This window comes from Carlito syrichta, unplaced genomic scaffold (genome assembly GCF_000164805.1).
Source record: "Carlito syrichta isolate Samal-C Ts95f unplaced genomic scaffold, Tarsius_syrichta-2.0.1 Scaffold165773, whole genome shotgun sequence".
NCBI lineage: Eukaryota > Metazoa > Chordata > Mammalia > Primates > Tarsiidae > Carlito > Carlito syrichta.
Window position 1 is genome coordinate 153,932 of NW_007109869.1, and position 25,089 is coordinate 179,020.

At 39.8% G+C, this 25,089-nt stretch overlaps 1 protein-coding gene across 1 annotated transcript in view; it reads left to right on the top strand.

The window, feature by feature from the left end:
• MAGI2 (membrane associated guanylate kinase, WW and PDZ domain containing 2) overlaps positions 1 to 25,089 on the top strand; it is a 223,949-nt gene that overhangs the window by 146,640 nt on the left and 52,220 nt on the right. The window contains exon 12 of the mRNA XM_021709136.1: positions 15,420 to 15,558. Within this exon, the coding sequence (XP_021564811.1) occupies positions 15,420 to 15,558 (139 nt within the window). The remainder of the gene's footprint in view (positions 1 to 15,419; positions 15,559 to 25,089) is intronic.

A 25,089-nucleotide genomic window follows, 5' to 3' on the forward strand; every position in this document is an offset into this window, starting at 1 on the left:
AGTATCTAGGAAATGTTGACTTGGACCTTAACTGAAGATTCCTCACATTTCATTTGAAGAATCATCAATAATAAGACCAGCCACCTTCTTGTGGGACCTGTTGGGAGCTGCCATTTCACAGAACTGGCCCTACTGATTTGACCATCTCTCTACTCTCTCAATTAAAGAGCTTTTCTTTGGGCAATAACAAAGTTTGGAAAGCATTAACCATTCCTTCTCTCCATCTTACCTCACTCTCTGTGAGGAAAGGAGATATTATACTTGTCCTGTTCCCCTCCTTCAAGACTAGGAATGCTTGAACCATCCTTGCCCTTCTCCCCATGGGAGGCTGATGATTGCTGCTTGTCTAAAAGTAGTTGAGCTATTGAGTTATTGGAGACCCTTATAAATTGGGAATGGGAAGAAAAGATTGAGGAAAGACAGAACTCAAAAAGAGGGAGTTCTAGAGCAGTCTGCACTTCTACCATTTCCCATGGGTTGAATGAATATTTCAGAAGGTGATCTGGATTTAAGCCATCTTTCTTGTGGGGTATTTGCTGAAGAGGCTGTAGATTAGATTATCCAGTGAGGTGGGGGGGTAAGGGGGTGGGAAATGGTGCTAAGCAAAAGAGAAAAAGGCTAACCTCATCTGTATCTCCCAATATGAAGGGGAATATTCACATCAGATCTTCCAAATAAGTGACCCAAATTATCCTCGGGAGAGGCAGCATTTTGATGTTCACTGAATTTAAATTCCCTGAGGTCAGGAATCTTGCCTTCCCTGATTCTTGTCATGTCCCCCACACCTAATAGTACCTGGCATAAAGTTAGCACTTAACTGAGATCTGCCATGCAGAGAATACTAACAAAAAGAAGAGGACAGACTTGCTACCAGAAATTCTTCATCTTGCAAAAGGATGTTGCCCCTCTTACATACCCTGCCATCAGTACTCCTCTGGAAGACTGCAGGGATAAGGAAGAGAGAGAAGGTTTGGGGAGAGGTGATAGTAAGACCATTTCTCCACTTAAGTAGCTCAAGCCTCCAGCCTAGTTTGCAATGGAGGAAGGGAGATTTTAATTGAAGATTGCAATAATAACTGCAATACTAACTAGACTTTTTTAATAGATAAAAATGTTGAAAAAGTAATGGGATTGGGCTGCTACCCAGCAGGAAAAGGGTAGAGAATCAACAGAACACAGCTGGCAGTAGTTATGGGAAAAATAAGTCAACTGAGCATCATCTCAGTGATTAGAAACAGTTCAGTCCAACCAGTTACATTAACAATGTGATATCCTTGGAAAACAAAGGTGAATAAAAGCAAGAATTTTCCATTAGGACAAGCCTATGGAATTGTTTTTCTAAAAATGATGATGAATGTGAGGGTTTTCATTCATGTTTTTGCACCCAGTCCTTTGGTGACAAGTGGCCCACACTTGTAAAATGACCGTGCCACAGCACACCAAGAACAATACAAGATTGTTCAGAGACAATAAAGGGGCCTATACAGCTTCCAAAAGTGGCAATATATAATAATAGTGAATTCAGGCAGTTAAGGGGCCATCACTAAAACTCCAAAGATTACTAGAAAGTGCAAGAAACTGAATGGAACAACCCAAATTACAGGGTACAGTGGCATGGGACAGCTCAAGCTGAATAATCATGCAAGATTAGCTTGATATCTTGGTACCAATAGTGCTCGTTCTCCATTACTTATTAAATCAGTTCTTCATGGGAGATACATATATTATATAAATCTAATTATATATATTAGATTAGAATTTCATTTTCCATAGTTAACTTGAATTTTTCTGCTTCTTCTAGCACAAAATGGTTGGTTGGTTGGTTGCTTGCTTGCTTGCTTGCTTGCTTGCTTGCTTGGTCAGTTGGTCAGTTGGCTTGAGAATTAAGTGACACAATGTCTCTAACATACCTAGAAGTATTTGGTGTAAAACTATGTTCAGTAAGTGCTTATTGTAAAGGGTCAATTTTTTTCATCTGGGTAGTTAGCAACTGCATAATAAGCTCTTGGGTCATTAATTAAGAGGTTAGTATGGAGAAAGAAATCTAAATGCATGTATCTAATAGCATAAGTATAAATGTTCACACAGAGAACTGAAAATAATTTGAGTCTAGTTAAGATGCATGATAGACTAATATCACTTTAGCTTCCTTTTTCAAAATACTTAATTATGAAACTCTTAAATAGCAGCAAGCAGTACTTAGGGTTCTGAACATGGAGGGCACCTCTTTTATCCAATTCCCAACTGCAGTCAGCTCTCATGACCTCACATCAAATTGCATTTCTTTTCTCCATTCAATATTGTATGCACTTCATTGGATGCAGGAATCATTTTGTAGGAATCTGGTAAAGGAGAGTAGTAAAAACATGGTGAATCCAGATATGCATAGAAAGCCTCTTTTTGAAATGGTTGATTTGCCATGGGATGTATGTGAAATCCTGAGAGCAGCCGCTGTTACATTAATCAGACAGTTATTAACCTAAACTGCAAAGTGGGACAGTTCAGAAAATGCATTGCAAAGCTACAGTAAACCAGAGGCATTTTATTTTAGTGATTTAAGAAAGCTTTGCATTTTTATTTCCAATTAACCTATCAATAGTGATGTCACTTAAATACTCCTAAGGAATATTATCTCCTCATTATTGCCAGAAAACATGCTGCCCAATTTCATAGCTCAGCTGTTCTCATGCATGGATGGGCAATCTGAATTAACTTGAACAGAAACAAGATTTTTAGACACCGGCTACATTCCTAGTTGTAAAATTTAAGCAATTAATATGTGACTTTAAATAGTAAAAGAACGTAAAATTGATAATGTTTATTTTGTGCACCAAAATGATAGTGATACACTACTCCTCTAACTTTCTATTTACTCAGTGTTAGCATATCAACAGAAAAATTATTGTAGTCTACACACTCATGCCAAGACCATTGAGTATATGGCAATGAGTTAAAGAGTCTCTGGAGAGCTGTCTTAAAATTAAGCTATTAAAGAAAGACCATATTTTCACTATGGCCAAAGATGGTAGTTCCAGAGACATGTTGAAGTTGGGCACAAAGACATCCATGGTCCTGTTGATCTGAAACTTCAACACATTTTTTTTTTTCTGATTACTAATTTTGTGCTAGAGATGGGATCTTGCTATGTTGTCCAGGTCTTGAACTTCTAGGAACTCCACTCGCCTCAGCCTCCGAAAGTGCTAGGATTATAGGCATGAGTCACCATGCCCAGTCATCATATGTAGTTTTTAAAACTACAATACTAATACATATTTGAAGAGAAGGTAGTTAAAATGATCAAGGAAACTCAGATCCATTAAGTACTAACTAGATTTATTCACAATTATGTCTATCCTTGGTACATCTTTAATCTGAATTTTTAAAAAATCCTACTCATGCATGAATGAACTTGGATTTCAAAGTTATTTGTGATACATGATTATGTGTATTTTTAAACAATGTCCCAACGGTTAATAATAAATCATAAAATCTCAAATAGTTTCTTCATGTAGAAGGAACTTTTAACTTTGAACCAAGGAAAGAACTACTATTGTGCCTCTCTCTTCCCAACCCCCAGTGATGAGGCAATCTTATAAAGTATAAGGATCTCTGAGTTTTGGAATTAGAGAACCTGCAACTAGTCTTGTTACCTCCACTTATAAGCTATGAGATCTTTCATAAATTACTATTCCTTTCTGGAGCTCCAAGTCCTCATCTTAAGTCAGGAGAATAGAAACTAGAGAAAAAAATATTCATAAAAAGGGTTCCTTGTCATTGATAGATACCTTTGTGTAGGGTTTAGTGGGTGTCTTAGTTTGTGCTATTGTCACACCATACCTGGGTAGGCTGGGTAGTTTATAAAGAATAGAACTTTATTTCTCATAGTTCTGGGGCCTGGCAAGTCCAAGATCCAGGCACCAACATCTGGTATAAACTTTCTTGTGTCCTCAAATGGCAGAAGATAGACACACAGGAGAGGTCAAACTCACTCCAGCAAGCCCTTTTAATCGCAGTATAAATCTATTCATTACCTAAACACCACCCAAAAGGCCCCACCTCCTAACACTATTGCACTGGGGGACACTTTCAGGCCATACCAGTGAATGTAGAACAATAACTATCAACAACTGCTTCCTATATTTACCCCTAAATTAGTCAATCAATCATTCTCTCTCGTTCACTCACTCTTACTCTCTCATGTGTAAACACATGCACACACCAGTGAGTATTGCGCTAAATGCTACCGAAGATATTGTATAGTGGGAGGAATGATAATTCTAATAAATTCTAATGAATAAGAGTTTATTTCTCAGGACTTCTCACAGGACTCAGGAAATGCAAAAATTACTATATCTGCATTCAGACAGTTATGCCACCAAAGGCACAGTTATGTCAAAAATAAAAGAAATGCTTCCACCTTGTGGTTGTGCCTTCTTCAGGTGGTTGCTAGCAAAGCTTTGCTATTTATATGCTTATTACTCTTTGCAAGTAGAAGATGATTGTATTGTTTTTACCCTGATACATTTTTTTGCCTTCCTATTATAACAAGTATTAGTGACTTTTGTTAAGACCTTTTTCTTATAGAATTCAAGGTTAGCTTTGGCCAAAATGAAGCAGATTGCATTGATTTATTAAGAAATATACATGAAGCTCTTATCTTGTGCCAAGCACTTTAGTCAACAGTGGAAATATGGTAGAGAACAAGGCACAGACTGCCCTCAAAGCTCTCTGCCTTCAAACCCCTCCCAATCTCCCACATACCCTCACCTCCCCTGAAGCCTCTCCCTATGCTATTAATCATTTGTGCCTTACACAGCAATAATTTGCCCCACTACACATAAGTTTTTTATTTATTATTTTTAAGGTGATGCAATAGTTACTACTAGAAGATACAAGGATATAATCTTTCTTTTCAAGAGTTTTTAATTTAATAGGTTTAGAAATGGTGATGGGGAGATTAAATACACAACTATCTAGACTAACAGGCAGTGTTACGAGTACTAAAAGAGAGGCACAGAAAAAGTGCAGTGGTCACAGAGAAAAGAAAGAATAGATTTCTCCCGGAGTGTCCAGTGATAGCTTCATGGAGGATTTAAGCATAGCCTTGAAGAATGAGCATGATTAGAAAATGAGATCAGGCCAGGTGTAGTTGTTCATGCCTATAATCCAAGCACTTCGGGAGGCTGAGGCAGGAAGATCGCTTGAGCCGAGGACTTCAAGGCTGCAGTGATCCTTGACCACACCACTGCACTCTAGCTTGGACAACAGAGGTAGAGCGAAACCCGTCTCAGAGAGAGAGAGAGAGAGAAAGGAAGAAGGAGAGGGAGAAAGAGAGAGAGAGAAGCAAGAATAATAAGGAAGACTAAGGACAGTGACAAAAATACAAAGGTGGGAGAATTTAGGGAAGAGTGAAGGAATGAGAAATGGGCTGGATTAACCACAGGAGAAGGGTGGGAATCGGCTGGAAAGTTAGAGGAACAAGGATCTGGAGGATCCACATACCATGTCAAAGAGTATGGATCCTGTTCAAAAAGCATGGGGAGTAGGGTAGGTAGTGGAGGAGGAGAGAGACAAAATCAGAGGTAAGCTTTGAAAGATGATTGTGGCAACCATGTGATCTGAAAGAAGAGGTGAAAGAGATACAATGAAGAGATAATGACAGCAATAGAAACAGGAAGTGAGAGGCAGCTGCTGGAGAAAAAGTGAGCGTAGAACTCATGGGACCTCGATGCTGACTAGATGCAAAGGTGATTCTGAAGTCTTAGGCAATTAAAAAAAAATTCAACTTAGTAACCATAATACTACTCTATAATGATAGCTTAAGAGGCTACACGTGTTAAAACAAAATGTTAAAACAAATAAAGGTTTCCCAAAACAATTTCTCCAATATGATTTGAGCAAGGATGTCACCACTTGTTTTCGCCTTGTTCTTGAATCATTTCTTAAAACTCTCATCTGTCATTTTACTCGTTGTTTTAAAATATATCCCATCCAAACACTTCTACACTGGTGGTGGGAATGCAAACTAGTTCAACCTCTATGGAAAACAGTGTGGCATCCCTAGAAGAACTAGAAATTGACTTTCCATATGACCTAGCAATTCCCCTTCTGGTAATACACTCAGAGGAACTTAAATAACTCTACAAAAAAGATACCTGTGCATGCATGTTTATTGTTGCACTATTCACAATAGCAAAAACATGGAATCAACCTTGCTGCCCATAGAAACTGGACTGGATTTTAAAATGTGGTACATATACACGATGGAATATTACACGGCCACAAAGAAGGACAAAATTATGGACTTTGCAGCAACTTGGATGGATTTGGAGTCTATAATACTCAGTGATCTATCACAGAAACAAAGAACCAAGTACTAGATGTTCTCACTCATAAGTGGACCCTGAGCATTTACCATAATACTATAAGAAAGGCATGGCAGTAGCCAAAACTGCCTATAGGGGACACATAACATCAATGAGGGTTACCTGATCTCAAACCAGGTGAAGTGAGGACCCAAGGGAGGTCCAAAGTTTACCTGGACAATGACCACTTGTGTACCTAATCCTGAATTGCATCCCACATCTTTAAAATAAAAATAAATAAATAAAACATATCCCATCCCACACCCACACACCCCAGTGCTGATTTTTCTTTTGTTCTACCCCCTCCCTCAGATTTATTCTCTTTTTTCTCTGCCCTATTCTGTGTCCTGGGACACGATCCCTTGTTTGTATCACCCAAACTCCTTTGCCCTCTGGCTTCCTGTTGGATTTGGTCAAGAAGAAGCACCAACAGGAGACTGGAGGGCAGAAAGAGAGAAAGAACACTTGTTTTCTATTATTGCTGTAATACATTACCACAAACAACACAAATTTATTGTCTTATAGTTCTGAAGGTCAGAAGTCCAAAGTGGTTTCACTGGATTACAATAAAGGCATCATATTTGCAAGGCTGGTTCCTTTTGGAGATGCTAGGGGAACCCATTTCTTTGCCTTTTCCAGATTTTGGAGCCACCTCTGTTCCTTGGCTTATAGCCCCTTCCTCCATCTTCAAAGCCCACAGTTCAGTATCTTCTCTCCTCTCGGACATCGGCTTCTGTCTTTACAAAGTCTCTCTCTCAGACTTTGACCCTTGTGATTACATTAGGCCCTCCCAAATAATCCAGGATAATCTTCTCATCTCAAGATCCTTATGTAAGCACATCTACAACATCCTTTTTTGCCACGTCGGTAACATATCATAGAGTCCAGGGATTAGGAGGTAGATATCAAGGAGAGGAAGGGACATCAGTCCATCTGCCACAGAGAGGTTGGGGTATTCCTTACCCTGTTGCTCCCTGCCTTGGTTCTCTGGGCCTAGCAGTATTCCTTCCCTCTAAAGTTCTAGCTCCAGGCAGGCAGCCCTTCTCCCATGATTCCAGCTCTCACACAGCCCAAGGAACTTCCTTTTCTCCCCTGGAATCTTTCAGACTAAAGGTGGTAATAGCCATGTTTATCCGTCAGTGCCTCCACAGCCTTCTTTGATCACCTTAACTCTGCTCATACTTCCCATCATTTAATTTATCTTCAACTACTCAGCTGCCTGGTGTCCTGCCACCCATCTTGGTATACCTTTTCACACTCTAATTCACGCTGTGAACGTGCAGGTCTAGATCTGGCACATATGCAAAAAGTTGAAATGTAAATGCAATACACAAGACAGTTATCTGCAGGAAAACACAGAATTGTTATTATGTGCAAATATAGAAGTTATTAACAAAGCCTAAAGCTTGCATCTGGAAAATAAATATATCTGATTAGATAAATATGCAGAATAATAATCCCTCATTTTCTCTCAATTACATCCAAGGAAGGGATGTAAGTGTTCACAATAGAAAGTTTCCTCTTTGAATTTCTTTGTGTTTATTTTTCAGTCAGCTAGGAAAACTGACTTCATGACCTAACATAAGTGGTTTCTGAGCAACTGGATAAGCCAGCTGAGCTGCCAAGGATAGCTTTCAATTCTTACTCAGGCAGATAATTGTAAGATATTGCCCCAGTCTCTTTTCACCTGAGAAGTCAAACTAGCATATGAAAAATGGAATGGTGGTGGTGATTTTTTCCTTTGTAGAAAATATATTGCTCCCACCAGCTTGTCTTTAAAATCTCTTTGCATTCAGGTCTGCTGCCACATTGCAGTTCTTTCTCTGTATTAGCTTAGGGTTTGAATTATCTGCCCAACATTCAATGAGCTCCTTTTCCTAAGAACTTCATCTAAAGTCATAGAATATAAAATAGCATTCATGTTTGGTAAGAATTTCCATAGGGCAGTACTTATCAAACAAGATTTTTTGAGTTTTTAGCCTCTTGGTGATATTTCCAGAAAAACAACATTTGCCCATTTATTCAGTAGCTCAGCTCCTTCTCTCCTAGAGTCATTATGAAAAGCTTATCACTATGTTTTCTTTTTTTTTCTCTTCATTATTTTTCTTTTCTACCATTATGATGATGATATGATGGTGATTATGATGATCTATATTAATTGTAACTACTATAATTATAACTACTACAACTATTAATAGATTATATTTGTACAGCTTAGAGATTACAAGGCATTTACATATGCCTTATATTATTTGACCATGATCAAGCTTGTTTGACATATATTATGAAACCAAATTGGAATTTTTTACAGACCTTGTTTAAATTTGGTTTAAACAAGGAGCATAGAGTCAAAACACAAATTTGGAAAAATTCGTTCTTGCAATCATTCATTCATCTGTTGAACAAATGATATTTTCCTGGCCTTGGAGATCTTGCAATACATAGGCAAAGGTCAATACTTCTACAGAAATACACAGAAAATGCACCTGCCCTAGACTGGTGGGATCATAAAAGTCTCCCTGGATAATATCATACCTGTAGTTGGTTGTAAGGGATAAGTAGGATTTAGCTCTTTGAAGGAGGGAGAAAGAAGACTCAGAGTCTAGGTAAAGGGAACAGACGTGGAAAGACACAGAAAGAGAAATGCCATGAACACCTTAGGATGGTAGGAAGTGATCACCCAAAAAACATGCCCAAAGCAAGGGTTGGGGAGGACTCCAAGAATGAAGCATCGATCCCAATTAAAGGCCCTAGAAGTGTAAGATGATTTAGAAAGAAGCAACCTAATAAAATTCTCTTTGAGATTAGTGTTAATATTTGACAAAGTAAAAGGAAAGGTTTAGTGAGAAAGATACCAAATTGTAATTTAAAAATAGAAAGAGAAATGAAGTCTCTGAAATGGAGAACTCTCCCCACCCCCACCCCCCGCCCCCCGCCACCAAATCTTTGACCTTCCTAAGCATGCTTGTGATCAGGCATAACCTTGATTAAGGACTCTGCTGTACATCCATAAGGGTGATCTCACACTTATATCTGAACAAAGTGTCTTGAGAGATGTTGAGATGTTTTCTTTGTAAGGGATTACTGTCTACAGCATAGAATAAAGAGTGTCTCAGACAGTTTTAAGTATGTGGATTAATTGAGGCAAATAAAATTCACAGTTTTGTGGCTTTTGAGCATGTGTTTCAATTTCCAGTTGAGTAAGAAGTTTTCTCTCTGGAGAAACCTGCTGTTTTTAAGAGCTCCCATGCCTTGCCGAGGCAACTGTGCACAACACTTTATAACAAGAGCCAAGCCCTATAATAGGCAGTTGAATCCCATCTAATTCATTCACAAGTCTAATGAAAGAAATGAGGAGGTTAACCAAAGTATCCAGCATAACTCCTAGGAAAACATTTTTACTGTAATGGTTAATAAATAATGTCCAACAAAGATTAATCATAAAAGCAACCATTAAATATTAAACATCACTATTAAGTGGAAAATCAGCCTTTCCCTTGTTCCTGCAGGGCCACAAGGCCCAGGCATCCCAGTGTCAGAGTTCCCAGTAAGGGTGACTATAGTATCAAAGACTCTAATTCTGATTTTTTTTTTCCTGGCACTTCGTGATTTCATTCAGGTTCAACCTCCATTCCTCCTTCTCCCAGTCCTTTAGCATTTGTTTCCCACAACTTTACCTGTCTCTAACAATTTGTGCAGGTCACCATTACTGAAAGCTCATTTGGTCTCCTGTAAGTACTACTGAAACTGTTATGGTTTGGCTGCAACTGCTTATAGCAGAGTTTCAAGAAAGCTTGAGGTATGCCAAGATGCACTAAAGCTTGACTTAGTATGTCATGAGGATGAAGATGTCTGCTATAACTGAAAAGCAAACTGAGCATTCATCAACTCAACCGTGATTAACTGAGGACCTACTTGTAGGGATTGTGGCAGGTATAAACAACACAGAGACAATGGGTATATTCCCTGCCAAGAGGGGTCTGAAGTCAGTGAGAGAAACAGCCTGTAAGGAAAGAACGGTTATAACATTAGCCTGTGACCTCAGATCGTTGAGGTCCACAACTAAGTCCTTCATGAAATAAAGACTAGAGATTATTTATTATTGGTATAATATTCTAAAGAAACTCAATTTCTCAAACCTGATTATAATCTGGTATGAGGAACAGATTATAATCTAGAATCTGTTTAATTATATATGATTGTGCAAAATAGATTCTTATGATAGAGAAGTAGCGTGAGGGCACTTAACTGACTACAACCAGCTAAGCATGTTTGTAGTGACGTCCAAGAAGCCCTTTGAGCTAGGACTGCCATGACCTAGGGCTGAAATAAATCCAGCATTTAATCTAGTTCTTATAAATATTTCATTGAGACAAGCCAAATATTTTATATGACTTAACTACAAAAATGCATACAGTACAGAGTTTAATTTTTTTCTTACAACCTGAACTATTAACCATTTAAGAAATTTTAAGGCATTTACCTTCTCCTGCTTTGGCCTTCCAATAATAAGAAGAAATTTTTTTTACCTGCGGAGCCTCAAGCAAGTTCAAGAATTTGGTAATCATTTCCTTAAAGAAAAATCTACCATGAAATATATGAGTAGAAATGCAGGACTCACCAGGCTATGCCAAGGGACAGCAGTCATCTCACTCTGACTTGCCCCAAAGACACTAAGGCTGTTAATTGTCCTAAGGGACCACAAGTATTTCTTCTATAGGACAAATTCCCCTTAAGTCCTTTGGTTGGTTTCCTAAACTTGATATCTTGACATCTTGACCTACACAAAGCAAAACACTATGCTCCTGAACTACCTCTATCTGGTTTGGGTCTCTCTCTCTCTATGTGGGTCTCTCTCTCTGTGTCTCTCTCTCCATGGTCTCTTGCTCCCCTTCCCTCACCCACCTCCAATCTCTCTCTCTCTCTCTCTCTCTTTCAATTCTAACTGAAACTTGATATTTCAAAACTTCCTAAGAATGAGTAGAGATCTTTAAAGTTTCATTCTAGTAACATGGCTCAGTTGAAGATAGTGCTGTGGTGGAGAAAGTATAGAAAGAGACTACATGAGTCACAACTGGTCTTTTTCTTCACTCCTGAAAGGTCTGCAAATTTTGTATTGGTTTTATCAAATTATTCTCCCGATTGTGAGGTAGGAAAGTGATGGCCTTGGGCTGCACAGTGGCAACTGCAGTGAAGTCAGAGGAGGCGGCAGGTAACCAGAGAACCTCTTCTCCTCCTGACAAATCGATCTTCCTGTACATCCAGATGCCAAGAGGATGAGAACGAAAGAGACTGCATCCCAGATTCATTTAGGTTTTCCAATTATTATTTGAATTAGAATAAAATGAAACCTTTTTTCAAGTTACGTTGCTACAAGGAGAGATAGGAGAAACAAGGCCAGGCCTGAACTGAATCTGTTACCATTGAAACTAGGTCCACATGGGTCCACCCACTTTTACAATACTCCCAGAACACCTTGCAAGACTCAGATTCTATGTGGGCAGCAGCACTTCTGTCCCATTCCCTAACCACAGCCACCCACCAAGAAATTTTTTCTCAGTTTTCTAAGATCTTGGACTATTCCCAATCTTCCATCGCTCCCAATGAGGCAGGAAATCAGCAGACTACCCACCCCTCCACTGGTACCCTGGAATGGGGAAGTGGCTTGGGAGAGATTCAGCAGGTATCCGATTGTTCTCATCTCCCTCTGAGGGGTCCCTACGAAGAAAATTGAAATTACAGAAATCTTCCCAGTGAAGAGGTCAGCTCAGGCTCCTGGGAATTTAGTGAAAATAATGTTCCCAACTCTTCCCAGAGCCCCATCCCTGATTGTGACAGAGGGGATATCAGCCCTGCTCTTGTGCCATGCTGGAACCCCCCGTCCCCACTTCTCCATCTCCCACACAGTTTTCAAACCACCCTTCTCCCATTCCCTGTGCTAATTTTTCTTCTTTTATTCTCATAAGCTCTCTGTAGGGAAACCACAAGAGCATGAAAACATCGAGTTTTCTAAGTCTTGCTGTACTCAACCAGGGGCCAGTGGACAAAAGGTGTGTCTATTTCTAACTCAGCACAAGATCCCTTTTGCCTTCCATGTAGTTTTTTTGTTAAAATGTCAGTCTCAAGACACAGGTGTCCTCAGGCAGCAGTGGCTGTCAAGCTTTGATTTTAGGGTTGAGAGTACTTATAACTCCTTCTCCCATGGGCCTCAAGATGAGTCATGTGGAACCACTTCCTTCATTCACAAACATATACAGTGACCTTGTCCAGACACACAGTTAGGTAAGACCCAATCTCTGCCTTGTTTTCCCAATGCTCTCCTTCCCCACAGCCCCCTGATATCTCACTTGTGTGACCACAACAGCTTCCTTCTTCGGTCTCCCACCTTGCTCCCCAGTCCACTCTCCATACTGATGTCTCGGGGAGACTATTAAGCACCACTCTGCTTCCCAGGTCAGGTTACCCCTTGTTTAATTCCCAGTCCTGGGAGTTATTATTTTGCTCTTCCCTTCAAAATAAATCCTAAACTCCTGAGTAGCACAAAAAACTACTGACAGTTTCCCAAATACAGTGTGCTCTCAAATCTTGGGGTCTTTACATATGTGCCCTCTCTGTCTAGAATGCTTTCCATCTCATCTAGGGAACACCTACTGATGCTTCCAAACTGCTGAGATGTTACCAGCTCCAGGCAGCTCTCCCTGCCTACCTACCTTACCTATTCTGGTTAGATGTTCCTCCTTTCTCTTCCCTTAGTACTTTGTGAAAGCCTGTCATAGCAAAGAAACACTGAGTAACAACCGTTTTATTTACTCACTTTCTCCCCAGCTAGCCCAAGAATTTATTGCAGGTAGAAATTAAATCATTTATCTCTATATCCCCAGTAGACTGTTTGAAACCTAATAGGTGCTCAGAAATTATTTACCAAATGAAGACATTCAGAGTCTAGACAGGAAGAGAGAATTATAAATCTGTAATGACATGCAATAAGTAAAAGATTGGAGTGCAGTTACTACTGAACAGACAGACTGGACACCTCCTCTTGGGAAGAGCATAGGGTAAAAGAAGGCACCCAGAGAAGATGCCTGGGCTGACCTTGAAGATCAGGAGATCACCTCCAACTATGGGGAGGAGAAAGCAAAGAGAACAGTGGTATGAGGAAGGGCCTGGATGCCTCAGTCAACATGGTGCATTGGGGAAGATTTTAAAGAATGGCTCTGGGATAGTTAGAAGGGATTGATGGGAGAGTGACAGGAGAATATTGGAATAATCCAGTTAAGGCTTGAAATGAGCTAGTTAGCAATGGAATACAGATGCGAACAGGGACAGATGCAAAGAAGTTGAGAAAATGAAGAGTCCAGAGTGACCCCAGGTTTCTGGCTTGGGTGAATGGTGGTACCATTAACCAGGACTGGGAATTAAGAGGAAGAATTGCTTTCGGAGAAAGCCCAGTCTGCTGCTATAGAGTTGGATTTGCCTGTTGGACGACCAGGTGAAGATTGTTAGTTATCAATTGATTATGTGAGTCTGAAGCTCAGAAGAGACTCTAGCAGGAATGAAGACTCTGTATGTAATTTTACTGGAGCTTTTGTTTTACTTTTCAATTTAATGCTGTGCCATGAGGTTCCAGTCATGAGTGAGGGCGACTGGGGGAGGGACACTTGGTGCCACTTCTGCGTCTGGCTTAGATGTGTGGCCTGTGGCAATCTATTCAACTTCAGATTATGCCTATTACCCCATAATAAAGGAGACAAAGAGACTGGATGAAAGTTTTTGACTCTAAAACAAATCAATTTAGTCTTGTCTTCTTGCTTCTTCTGTGGAATGTGGAAGTCATGCCAGTGAGGCAAACCTCTTCCACCACCCAAAATTCACACTTCCAGAAGCAACAGACTACACAAAGAAAGTCTTTATCCTCTTTAGGTAGAGATGTTTCTTCCTTTCTACAACAAACATACATTTGTTCTTTTCCCCCAACTCTGAGGGTCCTGTTTTAATGCCCTCTTGCCATTGTGATGGCAGTATTTTGTTCCTGTTCTTACCTAACCTGTAGCATCCACCTTGATAATGCTTGGCTAAAGAGAGATTTTCTGTAATTCTGTGTACATTACAGAATTTAGGCTGAAATCTGCTTTGTCTAGGGGACCCAACTAAAATAGCTTTTTTGCAAAGCAACTAATTGTGCTCTTGCTGGTTAATTTGCCTTACGTTACTTGCACTGAAATGAGACAGTTTTTAATTCAAAGGTTCCTGACAGTAATGGTGCTGTGGGAGTTACGTGATGTGATCATTGTTGAAGCTCTTTTATTTCAAATATCTGTTCGCAACGCCTAAGAGGGAATCACTCATGGAACCCAGGCATTTCTGACAACTCAGGAGGGATTGGTATCTAACCAGACAGCTTCTGCAATCAGGTGTGAGTATGGCAAAGATTTAGCCAGGGCATTAGTCATGTGGAGAGAATGGAGAATTTCATTTTTAGTTCAAGGGACTGTGATAGAAAACTCATCATCAAACTTGAATATCAATCAACCACTGTTTACAAAGAAGGCAGTATCACAATAGCACCCAGGGAAATTCAAATGATGCATAGCAAAAAATTCTCAGAGAAGCACAAAAACCAATCATTTCATCCAACATGCTGAATTAGATGCTTCCCTAAGCCAAATGCTAGCAATATATTCAATGAAAGGGACTTAAAATATTTACTTCTTGATTCAAAGCTAAAGAGCCAGGTTATTTTGAACTGTGGTATCAGACATACTCCCTAATTTTAAAAAAATGCTAAGTAGCTTATGGTTTCTGTCATATTGGCTAAATATAAGTGGCATATGGTTACAACATCCAGAGTCTGATTTTTTCATGTCTATAAAGGTAAATCAAATTTGGTTGTCAGACTCAGGATGGAGCCAGGGATTCGCCTCTTCTGAGATGCTACAGGGCACCACAAAATTGTGCAGATGCTCTCGGGTCACCTAGGGATGCTTCTGTAATCTGTAGAAAATGGAACTTGAGTCAAACCATCTTTGACTGACTTAATTTTCCTTTAATTAACAGGTAGGAGATCAAATCATTGAAATCAATGGGGAAAGCACAAGGGACATGACACACGCCAGAGCAATAGAACTCATCAAATCTGGAGGAAGAAGAGTGAGGCTGCTATTGAAGAGAGGCACGGGGCAGGTCCCAGAATATGGTGCGTTTCACATTTTGTTCATCTCTTTCCTGTTTCTTCTGTGAACCACAAATGCTTATGCATATTTATGAACTGCATCAGTTCTCTATTTCGACCTAAATATGTAACTATTAGTATGTACACACACACACACACACACACACACACACACACACACACACACACACACACACACAAACGTATATCTAAGCCCAAGAAATATGTGTGTGTGAGTTCTTTCTTTTGCTCCCTCAGTCAGGAAGTGTTTAAAATATCAAATATAGGAACTTCCAGGGCATCTCTGAGTGTGCAGGAAGATCCAGCACCACTTATATATTAGAACTTTGGCAATTGGTCTGAAAGTCTTCTGTTCATTTGAGTCCACAGTAATTCATCAATTATCTCCTGAGTTTGCTCATTCATCAGACTATCTCAAAGGTTTGTAAGTGGGGCCAGAAACAAGCAAGAACAAATCTGCAGGGTGTGAATTTTAAAATGTAAACTTCAACTCGTGCAGTGATTGCATTTGTTGGCATTTGGGAATTATTGTAAGAATTCGCTCCTATATTGTTTTTCTGTATGCTTTTGAGGAAGGTTTTAAAGCACGTTTTAATTCATAGATTTGCTTTCAGACATTTTTTTAAGTTGTTATTTCCAGCAGCTCGTTACAGACACCACCAACAGCATAGCCCTAGTGTATCAGGAACAGCTCAGTGATCCATACATGAAAAGCATAAAAACCTGAACTGGTCTTTCAAAACAGTCTCAGGAGGTGCCAGAGAAAGACAGACAAGCAGACAGACAGACATGAAACTAGGGCAGATAATACCTTATACAGATTAGGAGAGTAAATTCTAACTGCTGACCTGAATAATGAGCTCCAATTGTTGATCCACGAATGGACTCACTGTCATCCCTCCATCCCCTACCCAAAAAATATTCTGGGTAATTTTTTACCTTAAAATTATTCTTTTTGCATATCTAAATAACTGACTAACATCTCCTTATTTAGCAGGGGAAATCTATATCCTGAGTCCAGTTGAAATATCTGAATTCAAAGACCCTTAAACACATTATGTTTCCAGTGTCTTATGTACCCTCCAAAGTCTATAAAAAGAGCTAGCAAGTCTTCAGATTGAGTCAGAAAGCATTCAGAAGCTTTCACAGGGCTGGTTCTATGCCCAAGGAAATATTTCACCCCAGGTTCACACTTTTAGTGCTTGAATCTAATAAAATATTTTTAAATATTAATATTAGCAATAAGCACAGGCCTAATCCTGCTGAATGATACTGGCATTAATCCCTTTGTCAAGAATCTGAACTCTTGGGATTGAATAACTTTCTGCATCCTAGACCACTGACTGATTCAATAATATCAAAGTGACCTGTGAAATTCCATCACTTGTAAAACTACCACATTTTAACGGTACATTTCACTCCATAGTAAGACCTGAGAATGTTATCTATACCAAGAAATTTTCATAGAATTCATGTTGTTCTTATTGTTCTAACAAGTTAGTCTTTGAAAAGGTAATCTGACCAGCATGATTATTCTGAGTTTTTCATTCTTTTGTATAATCACTATTTAGTCCATACTTTTTCAGCATCCACCATGCCAGCTGCTTGTCTATAGAGAGCAGTTAGAACAATATTACTGGTCAACCTGTGGCATAACTCAAACTGTAACACACAATAATAAAGTCACCTCAAATAATCTTAAAGAAAAAATAAAAACATGTTTTTGAACAAGACAAAAATTCAAGATCATGTCAATATTATTTCATTTCTTAACACCATCCAAAAATATCTGGTTAAGGTTAAATTCTCAAATTAACTAACATAGAGATTTTTGTTAAATATCTAGGCACAGCTTTGAGGGACCAATCATCGATATTATTATCTGTAGCAGTATGCAGAGTTTCTTCTAAATATATTATTCTAGCCGGTAACATTAAATTGTACTTGCTAGTAATGTTAGAGCTTGTCAGCTACTTTTGGTATTAGATTGGCATGGCTTTTGACTGTAAAATAACTTTAGAGATGATGTTTCAAAATACAGCATTTAATATCATAGAGCAATCTCCTTTTGGAAATTAAAGGAATATCATAAATTAAGTAAACATTAGTTCTTTAGAAGAAAATCTCAACTGAAAGATGCATAGTTATGCACGAGAAACCAAGATTAGGGATCAGATCAGCATCTTTGAGGATAACGTCATCCAATGATATTTCTGGAATTGCACTTCAACTCATTGGGTGGAGTGGTAGGGTTCAGGAGTCCCACCCTCACCTTCAGAGATTTTCTAGAAGGGTTCCTGCAACACAGACTATAGTTGTGCTCAACAGCTAAGATTGATGATACAATATACTAAAGATACACAGTGGGACCATAAGGGGGAAAAGCACAGGCAGAGTCCGGAAGAATCCACATGCTGATGTTCTTATGCTCTCTCTTTCACATGAGGAGTCCCCCAGAGCACACTTTCCCTCAGCAACCAATGTGCAACAGAGTGTTTGTGATGTTGCTGCTCAGGAAAATTCATTAGAAACTCAGAGCCCAAGGTTTTAACTGGGACTAGTGATGCAAGCACTCCTCCGCCTGGCACATGCCAAAATTCCAGACTCCCAGAAGGAAAGCAGGGGCTCAGTACAAATCACATAGATTGTACAAACAGTTTAGGTACAGTGAGACGCCCTCATCATTTAACAAGAGGTTTATATTAGTATAGGGGACAATTTACCAGTCACGTTTTCAGACGCTAGCTGAGGGCCAACCTTGAAAGCAAGCCTTTCGTTTCTTTTTTTGTTTTGTTTTGTTTTGAGTTGGAGTCTCACTCTGTCACCCAGACTGGAGTGCAGTGGCCACTCCTGGCCACCACAGCCTCGACCTGCTGGGCTCCAGCGATCCTTCCGCCTCAGCCTTCCAAGTAGCCGGAATTACAGGCATGCGCTACCACGCCCGGTTGATTTTTTGATTTATTGTAGAGATGAAGTCTCGCTGCCCAGGCGGGTCTCGAACCACAGGCTCAGGCAATCCACTCACCTCAGCCGCCCAAAATCGCGGGATTACAGGCTGAGCCACCGAGCCCGGCGAAAGAAAGCCTTTCAAAGGAAAGCAGTCTCAGGCCTGCTCTGTTAACCCTTTTCTGTACCAATATCCAGCCAAAGGAGTGGCCACATTTATGAACTATACAAGTGGCCTCAACATACAAGGACTGCCCACAGCTGAGGAACATCCTAATTTTTCCAGTGTCAGCTAAATAGACTATGTTATTAAACAGATGTTTTTGTTCAAGATAAACTAGAGTGTATTTTAATAAAAATTCTCAATCTGGGGAGGGATAACAAAGCAAAATAACCTCAACAATGACAACAAAATAAAGTGCTTAAGAAAAAAAGAAAATACCTGAGTTTACCAGTAGATATAACCAAGAATATAATCCACTTGTCTGAATGCACCCTAATCATGGGAGAACTGATTTTTTTGATCAAATATGAATTTAAACCTGTTTGTTTCCTTTGTTTGCCTTTTAAGATCCTAAGGTTGTTGACCAGGCTCAGTGGCTCAGTTTATAATCTCAGCACTTTGGGAGACTGAAGCAAGTGGACTGCCTGAGCCCACAAGTTCGAGACCAGCCCAGCCAACTTGGCAAGACCTCGTCTCTACAGTAAATAACAAATTAGCCGGACATGGTAGCACATGCCTGTAGTTCCGGCTACTTGGAAGGCTGAGGCAGAAGGATTACCTGAGCCCAGCAGGTCGATGCTGGGATGGCCATGAGTGTGCCACTGCACTCCAGCCTGAGTGACAGAATGAGACTCCAACTCAAAAAAAAAAAAAAAAAAAAAAAGATCCTAAGGTTGTTATAAAATTCATCCTTAAAAGATTGTTAAAAGGGGTTATCAATAAAAGGAAACATACTTAACCTGTTAGGGAACTATTCAGGCTTAACCATGCTTGGGAAAGAGTAAACTCTGACAATGAGATAAAAAACAACTCCCTGTGGAAGGATTTTAAGTGATATCTACCAGCCTTCCCTCTGATACCCCTGTGGTTCAGAATTCAGAACAGTGTTGAAGCAAGACCCTTATCTGGACTTCTGGACACGTCAAAGAAAAGCTGATCTCAGTCAAGGGAAATACAAACCTTTCACTCTGAGTTCTTAAGATGATCTGTGACTGAGAGATAAGCACAGGTACAATCAAAAGAGGAAAATACCAAGGGCAATCTGTCAGATCATTGACTAAACAAAATCAGTGTGACTCCAAATGAGCTAAGGAAAGGAATAAACATGCTGCAAATATGCCATCCATAATTACCCAAAGACTAATCGTCACATGGCACCTCAGCCAGTTCAGAGGCAGAAATCAACACACACAGCTGCAAGAGTCGTGGCTGCACACAGAGGCGGACCAGCAGCTGCGAGGGGAGTCGGAAAATGATAAGGACTTTGAAGGAGAAGTTGCTTTCATAGTTAAGTCCTTGAAGGAGAAGCTCAGGAGATAGGTACTTCAATTCTACTCTAGTCCTCAGGACAAGAATGTGTTGATTATAAACTCAGTGGAAAATATGAGCTTTCCCTCCCCTGACACACATCTCAACACCACACTGAGAAAAGAATCAAAAGAGGAGGCATCAGAAGCAGTGCCCTCCTTCACACTGGTGATTGCTATTCAGATTAAATCTTAAAAGGTGAAGAGAAAAGGAAGTATGCATCATGGTTGTGCAACTGCACAGGAATAAATTAAACAAATTAGTTTCCTGCCTCGAAATACAGGTGTCCTTCATTAGCATTCAAGGAATACCACACGAGCACACACTTGATTTCAAAACTGAGTCCCAGCCAGGGCCAAGGCAAATAGAGGTGCCATTGGATGAAAAAAATGTCCAACATAAGCAGTTCAGGCCAAAGGGGAGCATTTCCCCAGGTAAAATTTACTGTTCAAAGTTGATCAAAACAAAGCAACAGAAGCGTGCTTCTCAGTCTTGGTCAGCACTCTGGCCTGTTTATTCTCTTAAAAAGCAGCAGGGCTGGTCTTCTTTATGAATAGAACTCTGGAGAGTCCAAGAGTCTCAACAGTCTTAGGAGGTCAGGCAGGGTTAAAAAGGAAGAAGCAGGTCAGGCCTGGAGGCTCATGCCTGTAATCCCAGCACTTTGAGAGGCCAAGGCTGGAGGAGCAGTTGAGCCTAGGCAACATAGCAAGACCCTGTCTCTACCAAAAAAAAAAAAAATTAACCAGGCTTGGTGGCACACATCTGTAATCTCAGCTATCCGGGAGGCTGAAGCAGAAGGATAGTCTTAGCTTAGGAGGTAAAAGCTCCGGTGAGCTGTGAACAGAACTCTGCACTCCAGCCTAAGTGTCAGAGTAAGACCCTGACACACACACACACACACACACACACACACACACACACACACACAGAGAGAGAGAGAGAGAGAGAGAGAGAGAGAGAGAATGCAGAATTCTCACAATGTAAATGGCCCAGCAACAACTAATTCCAAATGTCCACACAAAAGGAAAAAATTAGCCAGTGAATTAAACTTCTGCATACATTTCCATTTTCAAAATTAAGTGTATCTTTAATAGTTTTTTACTTGATTATGGCACTTGGTAAATGAAATTGTTTACATTTTACAAGTATAATGGCCAGGTCTATAATCCCAGCACTTTGGGAGGCCTAGGCAGGAGGATCTCTTGAGCCCAGGAGTTCGAGATCAGCCCAGGCAACATAGTGAGATTTCATCTCTACAAAAAAAAAAAATTAACCAGGTATGGTGGTACACACTTGTTATGAGCTGCTCGGGAGGCTGAGGCAGCGGGATTGCTTGAACCCAGAAGTATGAGGCTGTGGTGAACTATGATCATACCACTGCACTCCAGCCTGAGTGACAGAGTGAGACACCAACTCAAATAAATAAATAAATATAATAAAACTGCACTAGATAGAGAAATTGATCTATCTGAACTAGTGACAATAGCTTAAAAAAATGGGCCAAATAGTTTAGTTAAAATTTCTTATTCAATCAGTAAATTAAAATGACTTACAACAATCACATCAGAACCACCAGGTTAAGCAGTACTGGTGTCTACTTAGATGGCAATAAGCAATGTTTATTTGTTTGTTCTCCTTTAAGAAGATACATTGCCAAATAAGCATGACAAGTATACACTTATAGTCTGTTTACAAGTACTTGCTCAGCATGTCCTTTCTTTCCTCTGATTATACTAAGACAAACTCCAGACCAATACACTGCTACCAAATATTTCACATGGAACAAGTCCTGTGTTTAATATCATTTGTAAGTATATTTACTATCATCTCAGGATTTACTGAGCATCTAGGACACTTAGGAGGTAAAATACAGTCCTGGTCCTCAGTGAGCTGACACTCTAATAATGAAGATATGTGTAACAACAGTTTCTAACAGAGTAGTGACTAATAAAAGGTCTCAAAGGATCTGCTCTCGTGAAAAATAATAAAATGGGTTTTATTAATTATTTGTAGCATTTAATAAGTACTTCTAGAGTGCTAAGGATCCTTAAAGAGTATTCGACATGCCCAGTTTCTTGAGTATTTCCTTTATAATATTTATACTAATATTTTATGCTTTTTCTGAAGAAGGGACTTGCTGAATACGAGTAAATCTCTGCTGATACCATTTTTTATTGATTCTAAATGCTGAGTTAGTGTGCCAAAACTTCAGCTATCAAATTTGCTAATCATCACTTGTGTCTACGAGCCCCTTCTGAGAGGCTGAAGCAGTATTGCCTCTCATCCTGGGTTATCTTGGGTGTGCCAACATGCCCCCACAATGAAAGACAAAGGGAGAGTCACCATTGCCTTAACCTCTTCCTCTGAGCTCGTTTATGGAAACTTTAAGTGGCTCCATAGCCTTTGCGCTAACTCACCTGCATTTTTAATAGGGCAAAAGGAAGCTTGCTTCAATAATAAATTCTGAAATTTAATTTCAGCTTCTGACATTCATGGTTGAGTGTCTCTTCCTTTTTCATGAGAGGTTCCACAAATCACTCAAGAACACCTTCCACTGAAGTAAGAGAAAATGATAAAGCACCCAGGGAAGGGGACAGGATGTCTGTCTGGCAGGACTCTGGACTGCCTCATACAGAGAACAGGGTTCTTCTTCCTAGCTAAAAAGTTCAAGATGCTCTCGCAGCATTTGGCAACCCCAGAAAATCCTCTCACCATAAAACCTGCAGTAATTTCCTGTTTCATGGAACCAGAGACAGAGGTGTTCTTTAAAAACACAACTCTGACATTCCTTTCCCTAATGCTGGCCAAAGCCTCTATTACTTTTGTTTTGGGGGTTTTTTGGAGGGGGGGTTGTTTGTTTGTTGCTTTTTATTTTTACTAAATATATGTATTCATTTCCCCAAAACAATGTATAGAAAATCATTTAAAAGTTGCTTGCACACTTTTGTTTTTCAAAAAAGAAATCCCCTAGCCCCTGCCCCTGGCATCCACCATTTTGTGTTCTGTTTCTGTGAATTTAACTATTCCAAATCCTTCATATAAGTGACATCATAGTGTATTTGTCCTTCTGTGACTGGCTGATATCACTTAGCCTAAAGTCTTCCAGACTCATCCATGTTGTAGCATATGTCAGAATGTCCTTCCTTTTTCAAGTGGAATAATATTCCCCTGTATGCTTACACCACATTTTTTTATACATTCATCCATCAATGGACACTTGCAAAGCCTCTATTACTTTAAATGTTTTCAGGATAAGAGTGAAATCCCATTTCTTCACATTGTTTTATTGAAAATCATGGATTACAATGATATTCTTTCTTTGTATATATTCTTACAAGACTTTCAACATGCATTTTTCTTTTCAAGGATATATTGTGATCCCCTCCCCACCTGCAAGTCCTCAATTTAAGACTCTGATAAAATATATTGGACTACATAGTGACCAAGAAATTTACCAAGAATGACCCATTTAGCTCTTAAGTTCCAGGCTCCCTCGATTCCCACTTTCATTTTCAGAATAGATGTGTGAATACAGAAGGATCTTTTCCAAACTCCACCGAGAAAACCCAAGCACATCTTGGGAAACCTAAACCTAAGGATTCCAGCTCCCCCTGTAGCCTGTCTTGCTGGACAGTCATATTTTAGGTTCTAAGAGAAACATTCCTTTCCTTGCCCCAAAATGAAGCTTAGTTCTCCCTCAAGCTGCCTTTTCTCCTTTCCATAAAGTCCAGGAGAAAAGGCAGCTTTCTTAGTGGAAGCAGTGCTGAACACTGAGAACATTGGAATGGACCTCAAAGAAGTCACAAATTCAAGAGAACGCTTCTTACATGTCAGGGGATTGCAGGTGGGGAGTGGAGATTCAGGATCAAGGGACAAGATCAAATATGGAAACTAAGAAAAGCCTATGATACCGAAGGGGAGAGAAAATTAACACTTCTTTAAGAGGAGTGTGAAAGTCTCTCTCCTTCCCATACACATACAGACAGAGAGAGAGAGACTTAGAACAATGATTGACCTTTTTTTGAGACAGGATCTTGCTCTGTCACCCAAGCTGGAGTGCAGTAGCATAATCACAGCTCACTGCAGCCTCCAACTCCTCAAGAAGTCCTTATGCCTCAGCCTCCAAAGTGACTGGGACTATAGGCATGTACCACAACCGGCTAATTTTTTCCTTTTTTTTTTTGGTTGAGATGAGGTCTTGCTATGTTGCCCAGGCTGATCTCAAACCCCTGGCCTTGAGCAATTCTCCTGCTTCGGCTCCCCAAAGTGCTGGGATTACAGGCTCCCAGCCTGATTCATCTTTTAAATACACAGGTGCCCATACTCCTCTTCTCAGTTTCCACATACCCTCTGCAGATTCTGATTGAGCCCATTTGGTCCAGAACTCTATATTTTTAAGGTACTATCCCAGGGAATTTCGTGCTCTGAAGTTTTTCATCTTCTCTAGATCTTTTGTAAAGTTCTTGCTTCTTGTTGGCCTCCCACTATTTGAGTATGCCCTACCCCTTCAGCCTTGGTCTACTGAGTCTGAATCACTCTTCCATTCTGAGACTTGCAGCCCTAGAAACTCAGAAAAAGAAATACTGGATTTTCTCCCTTTGTCCTCTTATTTTCCATAATCATGACTTTTTTACCATTTGAGCTTAGTTTCTGTTCTCCTCATTACAGAGAGTCTGATCCTGTGGTTCACACCAAAAGAATGTTGATTCAAGCTAGGCCTTCTAATTTCTCAACTAAACCAGTGACGTAGTTGGTGCTACATACCAAACCTGTTTTCCCACTGTCTGATTTTTCTCTTATCTTGAAGTAGAGACCTTACAGAAGAGGTTTTCATCCTTGTGAAGGAGTTTAACAACAAAATTGTGTTCTCTGGCTACTTAGAGTAGAGTCTAATACCCAAAGACAAATTCTAGGGTAGTTTTAATCAATGGCAATAACCGGCAAGTGTCAAGTCTCCAAATTTCACTTCATAGATGCCTGTCCTACTGCTGTATCCTCGTTTCCAGTTAAATAACTCACCAGCTTTAATTTTTAAATTAAAGTATTCTAGCCGGGCT